Source organism: Buteo buteo, chromosome 29 (assembly GCF_964188355.1).
Source record: "Buteo buteo chromosome 29, bButBut1.hap1.1, whole genome shotgun sequence".
Taxonomy (NCBI): domain Eukaryota; kingdom Metazoa; phylum Chordata; class Aves; order Accipitriformes; family Accipitridae; genus Buteo; species Buteo buteo.
In genome coordinates, this window is record NC_134199.1 from 113,577 (window position 1) to 124,487 (window position 10,911).

Below are 10,911 nucleotides of genomic sequence, written 5' to 3' on the forward strand. Positions count from 1 at the left end.
TGCCGGGGTTCCTGACGCCTGTTCCCCCCCGTGTCCCCCCCACAGCCGGAAGCCAGCGCGCCCCGTCGTTCTGAACTAAGTCTGTGACGCGACTTGCCCCCAGTATGGCATATTGTCATTGTCACCCCGGCCCGGTGCCACCGTCCCCCCGGCCCCGGCCGTGTCCCCTCCCCCCACCGCCCCCCCCCGGGGCCTTTCGTGCTAATTTAACTCGTAACGAGTCTCTAAGGTAATTGGGGGGGGGCTGGTGGCCCCCCCCTCCCCCAGCCCGGACGCCTGGGTCCCATCCCCCGTGTCCCCGTCCCCACCCCCACTCCGGGACCCGTCCCCAAATTTTGTGTCAGTGGGTGGCTTGGACCCACCTGTAGGAGCCTGTGGCCCCCCCACCCCGAGTGTCCCTGTCCCTTGTCACCCACCTTGTCCCTGTCACCCACCCCGTCCTTGTCGTCCGTCCCCCGTCCCCCCCCCTCCCCGGGGTCTGCGTTTTTGGCAGAGTCCCCCCAAAAGTGTGTGCCCCCCCCGGGTGTCATCCCCAATGTCCCCAACGCAAGGGACCGAGGCACGATGTGACTTGATGTCCCCAACGTCCCTGACCCGGGTGATGGAGATATCGTGGCTCTATGGCCCGATGTCCCCAACGTTCCCAACTCGCGGGGCTGAGGCACAATGTGGCTCGACGTCCCCGATGTCCCCAACCCAAGGGATGGAGACATTCCATGACCTGATGTCCCCAGTGTCCCCAGCCCAAGGGATGGAGACATGCCATGACCTGATGTCCCCAATCCAAAGGACGGAGACATGCCATGGCCTGATGTCCCCAACGTCCCCAACCTGAGGGACAGAGACACGCCATGGCTCAATGTCCCCAGTGTCCCCAACCTGGGGGACATGGGCACCTTTTGCCCCAAGCCATTGGGCTGGGATACGTCATGGCTTGATGTCCTCAATGTCCCGAAGTCCCCCAAGGCCTGTGAAACATCATGGCCTGATGTCCCTGGTGTCCCCAATGTCCCCAACTTGAGGGACTGAGACACATCGTGGCTCAGTGTCCCCAGTGTCCCCAACATCCCCAGTGCCCCTGACATTCCCAGTGTCCCCAACATCCTCGATGTCCCCAACGTCCCCAATGTCCTCAACATCCCCCACCCAAGACATCGAGATACGTCGCAGCGCGATGTCACCGAGCCCGAGGGACTGAGACTCGTCACAACTCGACGTCCCCAATGTCCCTGAGGGACACGGGCACCTCATCACCGCTGTGACCCAAGGGACCGAGACCCAGCACGGCTCGATGTCCCCAACGTGTCCTCGAAGGATGTGGACACCACCTGAAAGGACTGAGACATGTCGCAGCCCGACGTCCCCGAGGGACACGGGCACCTCGTCATCGCCTCGGCTGGAGGGACTGAGACACATTGTGGCTTCATGTCCCCAACGTCCCCAAGGGACGTGGGACCTTGTCATCACCCTGGATCAACAGACTGAGACACATCGTGGTCTGATGTCCCCAATGTCCCCAGCCCAAAGGACTGAGACCTGTCATGGCCCAACGACCCCAACGTCTCTGATGTCCCCGAAGGATAGGGGACATCTTCATCACCCTGGACCAAGGGATGGAGACCCACCACGGCCCGATGTCCACAACGTCCCCGATGTCTCCAATGTCCCTGAAGGAGGTGGGACATCGTCATCCCCCTGGCTCAAGGGATGGAGACCCACCACGGCCTGATGTCCCCAGTGTCTCTGATGTCCCCAAAGGATGTGGGACATCGTCATCGCCCCAGCTCAAGGGATGGAGACCCACCACAACCTGACATCCCCAACGTCCCCAGCATCTCCAATGTCCCCGAAGGACGTGGGACATCATCATCATCACTTTGACTCGAGGGACAGAGACCCACCATGGCCTGATGTCCCCAGTGTCCCCAACATCTCCGATGTCCCTGAAGGATGTGGGACATCGTCACTGCCTTGACTCAAAGGACTGAGACCCACCACGGCCTGACGTCCCCGACGTGCCCACCACGAGGGACTGGCCCCCATTGTCCCCAATGACCCCAACATCCCCCGTGTCCCCACTCGAGGGACTGAGACACATGGTGGCCCGACAGCCTCCATGTCCCAGATGTCCCCAACGTCCCCTGGAGGCCCCGTGGCCCCGACACCCCCCTGGCAATAAAGTGGCCCCCGTCATCCCTGTGCCCGTGGCAGCTTCTTTCCAGGGACCCCGATGTCCAGGGGGGTCCCAGGAATCTGGGGGGGACCCAGGAGTTCAGGGGGGGACCCAGGAGTTTGGGGGGGGTCCCAGGAATTTGGGGGAGACCCAGGAGCTCGGGGGGGGGACACCCAGGATTTTGGGGGGGGGACCCAGGAGTTGAGGATGACCCAGGATTTCAGAGGGACCCAGGAATTTGGGGAGATCCAGGAGCTCAGGGGGGGACCCAGGAGTTGGGGGGGTCCCAGGAATTTTGGGGAGTCGCAGGAATTTGGGGGAGACCCAGGAGTTTGGGGAGACACAGGGATTTGGGGGACACCCAGGAGTTTGGGGGGGGCCCAGGTATTTGGAGTCACTGAGGCATTTGGGGAGTCACCCAAGAGTCCGGGGGAGATGCAGGAGTTTGGGGGGACCCAGGAATCTGGGGGAGACCCAGGAGTTTGGGGGGGGCCAGGATTTTGGGGGGACCCAGGAGTTTGGGGGGACCCAGGCATTCGGGGGTCACCCAAGAGTTCCGGGGAGACCCAGGAGCTCGGGGGGGGGACCCAGGAGGTTGGGGGAAGACCCAGGAGTTTGGGGAGACACAGGGATTTGGGGGACACCCAGGAGTTTGGGGGGGGCCCAGGTATTTGGAGTCACCGAGGCATTTGGGGAGTCACCCAAGAGTCCAGGGGAGATGCAGGAGTTTGGGGGGACCCAGGAATCTGGGGGAGACCCAGGAGTTTGGGGGGGCCCAGGATTTTGGGGGAGACCCAGGAGTTTGGGGGGGCCCAGGAATCTGGGGGAGACCCAGGAGTTTGGGGGAGGGCAGGATTTTGGGGGACACCAGGAGTTTTGGGGGGACCCAGGAGTTTGGGGGGACCCAGGCATTCGGGGGTCACCCAAGAGTTCGGGGGAGACCCAGGAGCTTGGGGGGGGACCCAGGAGTTTGGGGGAACCCAGGAGTTTTGGGGGAGACTCAGGAGATTGGGGGGACCCGGGAATTTTGAGGAACCCAGGATTTCGGAAGGGGACCCAGGAATCTGGGGGGACCCCAGGAGTTTTGGGGGGTCACCCAAGAGTTCGGGGGAGACCCAGGAGCTCGGGGGGGGACCCAGGAGGTTGGGGGAAGACCCAGGAGTTTGGGGGAGACTCAGGAGATTGGGGGGACGCGGGAATTTGGGGGTCACCCAGGAGTTCGGGGGGACCCCGGCGTCCGAGCGCTGCGGAGACAAAATGGGCGGGGCGGGGCCCAGGCACTGCAGGCCCCGCCCCCTCCCGCCTCGGCCCCGCCCCGCTCCCGCCCGGGCCCCGCCCCCTCCCCGGGCGCCTGCGTCCCTCCCCGCGCATGCGCGGTTCCTCCCGGCGGCGCGGCGCGGTGAGACCCCGGCCCCAAACCGGGCCCAGCTCCCCCCAGACTGGGCCCGGTTTCCTCCCTAGCCTGGGCTCGGTGCCCCCCCCACCCCCCCAAACTGGGCCCAGCCCCCCCCCACCCCCCCAAACTGGGCCCAGCCCCTCCTCCGCACCCCCGGACTGGGCCCAGCGACACCCCCGGACTGGGCCCCGTCTCCCCTCTGCGGCTCCCCGCCCCCAAACTGGTGCCGGTAACCCCCTCGGACTGGTCCCGGGAACCCCCCCGCAGTGGTCCGGCACCCATAAACCTTCCAGCCCCCCCATACTGGTCCTAGAGGCCCGGACTGGTCCCAGTAGCCCCTTACTGGTCCCAGTGATCCCGTAGTGCCTCCAGCATGCCATACTGGTCCTGGCTCAGCGCTGGGCCCAGTGGCCCCGCAGAACTGGTCCCAGTGCTCCCCAGCACCCTCCCAGTAACCCCCAGCACCTTCCCACTACACACCTACGTACCCCCCCAGTGACCCCCGGTAGCCCCCAGCACCCACCAGTCCCTCCCAGTATCCCCACCACCCTCCCCATACCCTCCCAGTCCCCCCCAGCACCCTCCCAGTGCCCCCAGTACCCCCCCAGCACCCTCCCAGTGCCCCCAGAACCCCCCCAGTACCCTCCCAGTACCCCCCCAGCACCCTCCCAGTACCTCCAGAGGCCCCCAACCCCCTCCCAGTCCCCCCCAGCACCCTCCCAGTGTCTCCCAGTGCCCCCCAACCCCCTCCCAGTCCCCCCCAGCACCCTCCCAGTGTCTCCCAGTGCCCCCCAACCCCCTCCCAGTCCCCCCCAGCACCCTCCCAGTGTCTCCCAGTGCCCCCCAACCCCCTCCCAGTCCCCCCCAGCACCCTCCCAGTACCTCCAGAGGCCCCCCAACCCCCTCCCAGCCCCCTCCCAGTATCCCCCAGTCCGGAGAGGGGTGGGGGGGGTCAGCAGGCGATGGGCCGAGGGCGGCTACTGGGGGGCTGCGCCTGGCTACTGGGGGGGCTGGCGCTGCTGCAGACCCTCTACCTGCGAGCCCTGCCCCCCCCTCGCTCCCCCCTCCCCCACCGCCGCCCCCCCCCACCCATGCCCCCCCCTCGGGGGGTGCTGGACACCTCAGGGACCTTCCGGGTGTATCGGGACCTCTTGGGGACCCCCCCTCGCTGGGACGCCCCCGAATTAGTTCTGGCCACCCATGGCACCCCAGGACGGGTGGCGGGGACCCTGGGGGGGGCTCTGTGGGGGCTCTGGGGGGGGCCGCTCTCGGTGGCTGTTTTTGGGGTACCCAAGGAGGGGTTGGGGGGGCTGTTGGCAGCTTTGGGGGGGCCCTGCCGGGGCTTACGGGCTCGCTTACGCTTACACGTGGTGGTGGGGGCGGCTGCGCCCCCCCCCGTCGTACCCCCCAACCCCGGCCCCCCAACACCGGGGGGATGTCGGGGGGCCCTACGGCGTCTGGCGGCCGCCGACCCCCCCAGTTACACTTTGGGGGTGCCGTACCCCGGGAATTTATTGCGGAACGTGGCCTGGGCGGGGGCGGCGGAGGAGGAAAGGGGGGGCCCTTCCCGGAACGGGGGTCCCGGCCCCCCCAAAATTGGGGGTCGCTTCGTGCTGCTGTTGGACGCCGACGTGGTGCCCAGCCGGGGGCTGCGGGAGGAATTCCTGAGGCTGCTGCGGGAGGGGGGAGCCGGGCTGCGGCCCCCAAAATGGGGGGCTGGCGGGGGGGTGGGGGACCCCCTGGTGAGGGGGGCTGCGGGGGTCTTGGGGGACCCCCCAGCTGTGGGGGCTGCAGGACTCTTGGGGGACCCCAAAGTCTTGGGGGTTCCAGGGCTCTTGGGGGACCCCAAAGCTTTGGGGGCTGCGGGGGTCTTGGGCGACCCCCGGACACGAAAGGCTCCTGGTGGCCTCGGGGTCCCCGGTGTCCCCAGTGACCCCGGGGTGCTCAACGCCCTGGAGGTCCCCAACGGGCTGGGTGTCCCCAGCGTCCCGGGTGTCCCCAACATCCCGGGTATCCCCAACACCATCGGCAATGGGGGTGTCCCTCACGCTCTGGAGGTCCCGAAGGTCCCCAACGCCTTCCGTGACCCAGGTGTCCCCAACGCCCTGGAGGACCCCAACTTTTTGAAGGACCCCAAAGCCCTGGAGGACCCCAACCCCCCAGGTGCCCCCACGCCATCCTGGGACCAGGTGGTGTTCGTGCTGCCGGCCTTCGAGGTCCGTGCGGGGACGCGGGTGCCGGGGACGAAGGCGGAACTTCTGCAGCTGTGGGGCACGGGGGACGCCCGGCCCTTCTACGGGGCGCTGTGCCCCCGGTGCCAAGCACCCACGGACTACGAGCGCTGGTGGGCGCTGCCACCCACCCCGCACCTGCGCGTGGCCTACGAGGCCCCGTGGCGCGACCCCTGGGAGCCCTTCTACGTGGGGCCGGCCCGCGGCGTGCCACCCTTCGATGAGCGCTTCCTCCAGTACGGCTTCAACCGCATCAGCCAGGTGCCGTGGGGCAGGGGACCGTGGGGTGGCTGGGGGGCCTTGGGGTGGCCGTGGTGACCATAGGGTGGCCATGGGGACTGTGGGTGCTGTGGGGTGGCCATAGGGTGGCCATGGGGGCTGGGGGTGCTGTGGGGTCACCGTGGTGACTATAGGGTGGCCATGGGGGCTGGGGGTGCTGTGGGGTCACCGTGGTGACTATAGGGTGGCCATGGGGGCTGGGGGTGCTGTGGGGTGGCCATGAGCGCTATGGGGTGGCCATGGGAGTTGTGGGTGCTGTGGGGTGACCATAGGGTGGTCGTGGGGGCTGGGGGTGCTGTGGGGTGGCCATGGTGACTGTAGGATGGCCATGGGGGCTGTGGGTGTTGTGGGGTGACTATAGGGTGATCATGAGGGCTGGGGGTGCTGTGGGGTGGCCATGGTGACTATAGGGTGGCCATGGGGGCTGTGGGTGTTGTGGGGTGACCACAGGGTGGCCATGGGGGTTGTGGGTGCTGTGGGGTGACCATAGGGCGGCCACGGGGGCTGTGGGTGCTATGGGGTGGCCATGAGCACTACGAGGGGGCTGTGGGATAGCCATGAGTGCTATGGGGTGGCCATGGGGTTTGTGGGTGCTGTGGGGTGACCATAGGGTGGTCATGGGGGCTGGGGGTGCTGTGGGGTGACCATAGGGTGGCCATGGGGGCTGGGGGTGCTGTGGGGTGACCATAGGGCGGCCACGGGGGCTGTGGGTGCTATGGGGTGGCCATGAGGGCTGGGGGTTCTGTGGGGAGGCCATGGTGACTGTAGGGTGGTCATGAGGGCTGGGGGTGCTGTGGGGTGGCCATGGTACCCATAGGGTGTCCATGGCAGTTGGGGGTGCTTTGAGGTGGCCCTGGTGACCATAGGGTGGCCATGGGGCCTGTGGGCACTCTGGGGTGGTCACGGGGCTAGGGGTGCTCTTAGGGGGACTGTGGGTGCTGCAGAGGGTCTGTGGGTGCTGTGGAGGTCTGGGGGTGCTGTAGGGTTCTACGGATGCTGTGAGGGCCTGTGGGTATTGTAGGGGGTCGAAGGGTGCGGTAGATAGTCCGTGGGTGCTCTGTGGGGTCTATGGGTGCTACTGGGGTCTGGGGGTGCTATGTGGGGTCTATGGGTGCTATAAGTTATCAACAGGTACTGTGGGAGTCTGTGGGTGCTGTGAGGCATCAGTAGGTGCTGGGGAGGGTCTGTGGGTGCTATGGGGGTCTGTGGGTGCTATGTGGGGTCTGTGGGTGCTATGTGGGGTCTATGGATGCTATAACGCATCAGTGGGTGCAATGGGGGGTCTCTGGGTGCTGTGGTGGTCTGTGGGTGCTATAAGGCATCAATGGGTGCTTTGGGGACCTATGAGTACTATAGAGGACTGATGGGTGCTGTAGAGGACCGATGGGTGCTTTATGGGTCTGTGGGATCTATGGGTGCAGTAAGGTATCCGTGGATACTGTGGGGGTCTGTGGGTGTTACAAAGGATCAGTGGGTGCTTTGGGGGGGTCTCTGGGTGCTATGGTGGTCTGTGGGTGCTGTAGAGGATCTGTGGTGCTATATGGGGATCTATGGGTGCTGTAAGGTATCCATGGATACTGTGGGGGTCTCTGGGTGTTACAAGGCATCAGTGGGCGCTATAGGGCATCAGTGGGTGCTGCGGGGTCTGGGGGGTGCCGTGGGTGCTCCGGGTGACCGTGTCCCCCCCCAGGCATGCGAGCTGCACGTGGCCGGCTTCCACTTTGCGGTGCTGGACGGGGCGTTCGTCGTCCACCGTGGCTTCAAGGAGTCCGGCGGCTTCCACGGCGGGCGGGAGGCCGAGCTGCGCCACAACCGGCAACTCTTCCGGCGCTTCCGCGCCGAGCTGCACCAGCGCTACCCGCGCTCGCCCCGCCGCTGCTGACCGCGCGCCTGCGTCCTCTCCGCGGGGGTCCCCTCCACCCCACCTGGGTCCCCTGCGCCCTGCAGGGGCCCGTCCTCCGTTAAGATGGCCGCCTGCCCACAATGCCTCTGTGCAGGTGATGTCACTGGGGCGGGGGGCGGGTGGGGCCCTCTGGTTGCCGTGGCCATTGGGAAGGGATGTCAGGAGCAGCTGCCTCCAGCTCAGACCAGTACAGACCAGTACAGTCTAAGGGATGTCTTGTATCCACAAGTGTGTGTGTGTGTAACACCCCTATATTTATATATAGGTGTATATAAAGGAGTGTACATATATGTATAAATAAATTTTTTAAGTATTTACACAGTGGTGCAGTATTTTATTAACATGATATATAATATATTTATTTCATATGTATATTTATATCTGTAAAATATACAACACCCTTTTTATGTATCTATATAACACATGTAATGTTATATAATTTTATGTGCTTATATGTTAATATTTAATAAGAGATTAATATGTATAAGCATATAAGATTTAAAATACATAATACACATGCAGAACAGTGTATGAATATAAATATAATATATAAATATAAAATATATTTTTGTGTATAATATAATGTAATATTTATTATATTACACTATATTATATTACTATGTAAATTTAAAAATATATTTTTTAATATACATATATAAAACCACAAATACAGTTCCCCAATGACAGCCCGGTTGCAGTGGGACCAGGCCCTCCGAGGTCACCTCGTCCCACCCCAGCTCCACCCGGGCCACCGACCGCCGACCAGGCAGGGCTGTAGAACGGAAGGTCCAAGCAGGAGCCAGGTCCCTCCTGGTGGCGTTGGGTGCCCAGGGCTGCAGCGACTGCACACGGGACGTCACGGCATGGCAGTGGCCACGTCTAGGTCACCGCGTCCACCAGAAGAGCTTTCTATTGCTCCTGGGGGTGTGGGAAGTGGTTTTTTTGGGGAAAAAAAATATCTTTTGAAGCTGCTATGAGCTGAGAAGATGACACCCAGGCACACAGCTCACAAGCTGGTGGCTCACACACGGCGTTGAGAAAGCACCTGGGAAGAACCATAGTGACTGTGGATGCACAACCAATGCAGCGCTGGTGTTGAACGCTTCTTTGTGGCTTGGTGGATGCGGTTCATCAACACAATGAAGGTATTGAGCATGTCTTCACGGTGGTGGACATGGTTTCCCAATGCAGCACTGGTGTTGAGTGTGTCTTCATGGCTTGGTGGATGTGGTCCGTGCAGGCAATGAAGGCATTGAGCGCATCTTCGTGGTGAAGGACGTGTTTTCCCAACACAATGGTGGTGTTGAGCCCGCCTTCATGGCTTGATGGACGTGGGTCACCAATACAATGCTGGTGTTGAGCACATCTTCATAGCTGTGGATATGATTTCCCGATGCAACGGCGATGATGTTCAGTGCATCTTCACGGCTCAGAGGACATGGTTGCCTAACACAACAATGGAGTTGAGGAGGTCTTCATGGTGGTAGACGTGGTTTCCTAATGCAGCGATGGTGTTGAGCATGTCTTCCTGGCTTGACAGGCGTGGTTGCCCAACACAACAACGGTGTTGAGTGCATCGTTGTGGTGGTGGACGTGGTTTCCTAACACAACGATGGTGTTGACCACATCTTCACGGACGTGGTGTCCTAAGGCAGTGATGGTGTCGAGTGTGGCTTCACAGCTTGGCAGATATACCTTCCTAACACAATGAAGGCACCGAACATGTCTTCGCGGCTGGGCGCCCAATGATGGTGGTGAGCACCTCTCCGAGGTGGTGGCCATCTTCTTCGAGCGTGGCTGGATCAGTGGGCTAAAAGGCAAAGACTTTGTCGTCCAGCCTTGGTTGAAGAGTGCTGATGGCCTCAGGAGCGGTTCGGAGGGGGCCAAAAAGCCCCCGCGGTGCTCGAAGAGGGCGCTGGGGTGCGAGGATGGTCTCGGGACACGCCAGGACGGGCCAAAAGTCGGGTGGTCTTCAGGTGGGGGGGTGGCAGGGCCAGGGTCTTGGAGGTGATTTGGAGGATCCTGGGTGGGGAAAAACCCGCCGCCCCCACGGAGACAAACCAGGGAGGGAAGCTCCGTGGCGGGCGAGGGGGCACCGGTGCCCAGCCGCCACTGCCGGCCGACCGCCAAGAGCAGCGTGGCGGCCAGGAGGCCCACCTACAGCCGCCAGCCTGCGCGGCTGCCAAGATGGCCGACGAGACCCCTGGGCGCAGAACTACAGCTCCCGGCATGCACCGCTGCCAAGATGGCCGACGAGACCCCTGGGCGCAGAACTACAGCTCCCAGCATGCCCCCGAACGAACATGGCGGAGAGCAGGCCCGGGGCGGCAAAAAAACTACAACTCCCGGCATGCCCCGCGGGAGAGCGGGAAGGGCGGAAACAGCGCCCCCTGGCGCTCGGAGGTGGCGGCCGCGCTTCCCGACTCGCGCATGCGCGCTGCGCCCCTCCTCTGGCGGGTACAGGCCCTGAGGGGCTGGGGGGGGCAAGAAGGGTTTTAATGGGGACTGAGGGGGGTAGAACCCCCCCCGAGGGGGCCAATAAGGGTTTTAATGCAGGCTGAGGGGGGGCAAGAATGGTTTTAAAGGGGGCTGAGGGGGGGTACGACCCTGCCTGAGGAGCTGGGGGGGGCGAGAAGGGTTTTAATGGGGACTGAGGGGGGGGGTAGAACCCTCCTGAGGGGCTGGGGGGGGGCAAGAAGGGTCTTAATGGAAATTGAGGGGGGGTAGAATCCCCCCCCGAGGAACTGGGGGGGGCGAGAAGGGTTTTAATGGGCATTGAGGGGGGTCAATAAGGGTTTTAATGCAGGCTGAGGGGGGGCAAGAATGGTTTAAATGGGGGCTGGGGGGGTTAGGACCCCACCTGAGGGGCTGGGGGGGGCAAGAAGGGTCTTAATGGAGATTGAGGGGGGGTAGAATCCCCCCCCCGAGG

The 10,911-nt window shown here is 63.3% G+C and overlaps 1 protein-coding gene across 1 annotated transcript; it reads left to right on the top strand.

Moving 5' to 3' along the window:
* The first annotated feature begins 4,314 nt into the window (after window positions 1-4,314).
* On the top strand, window positions 4,315-8,299 carry B4GAT1 (beta-1,4-glucuronyltransferase 1). The gene is made up of 2 exons (XM_075059504.1): window positions 4,315-6,061; window positions 7,770-8,299. Exons 1-2 carry the CDS (start codon window positions 4,532-4,534, stop codon window positions 7,959-7,961), a joined length of 1,722 nt encoding a protein of 573 aa, XP_074915605.1. The 5' UTR covers window positions 4,315-4,531; the 3' UTR covers window positions 7,962-8,299.
* Window positions 8,300-10,911: the final 2,612 nt, after the last annotated feature.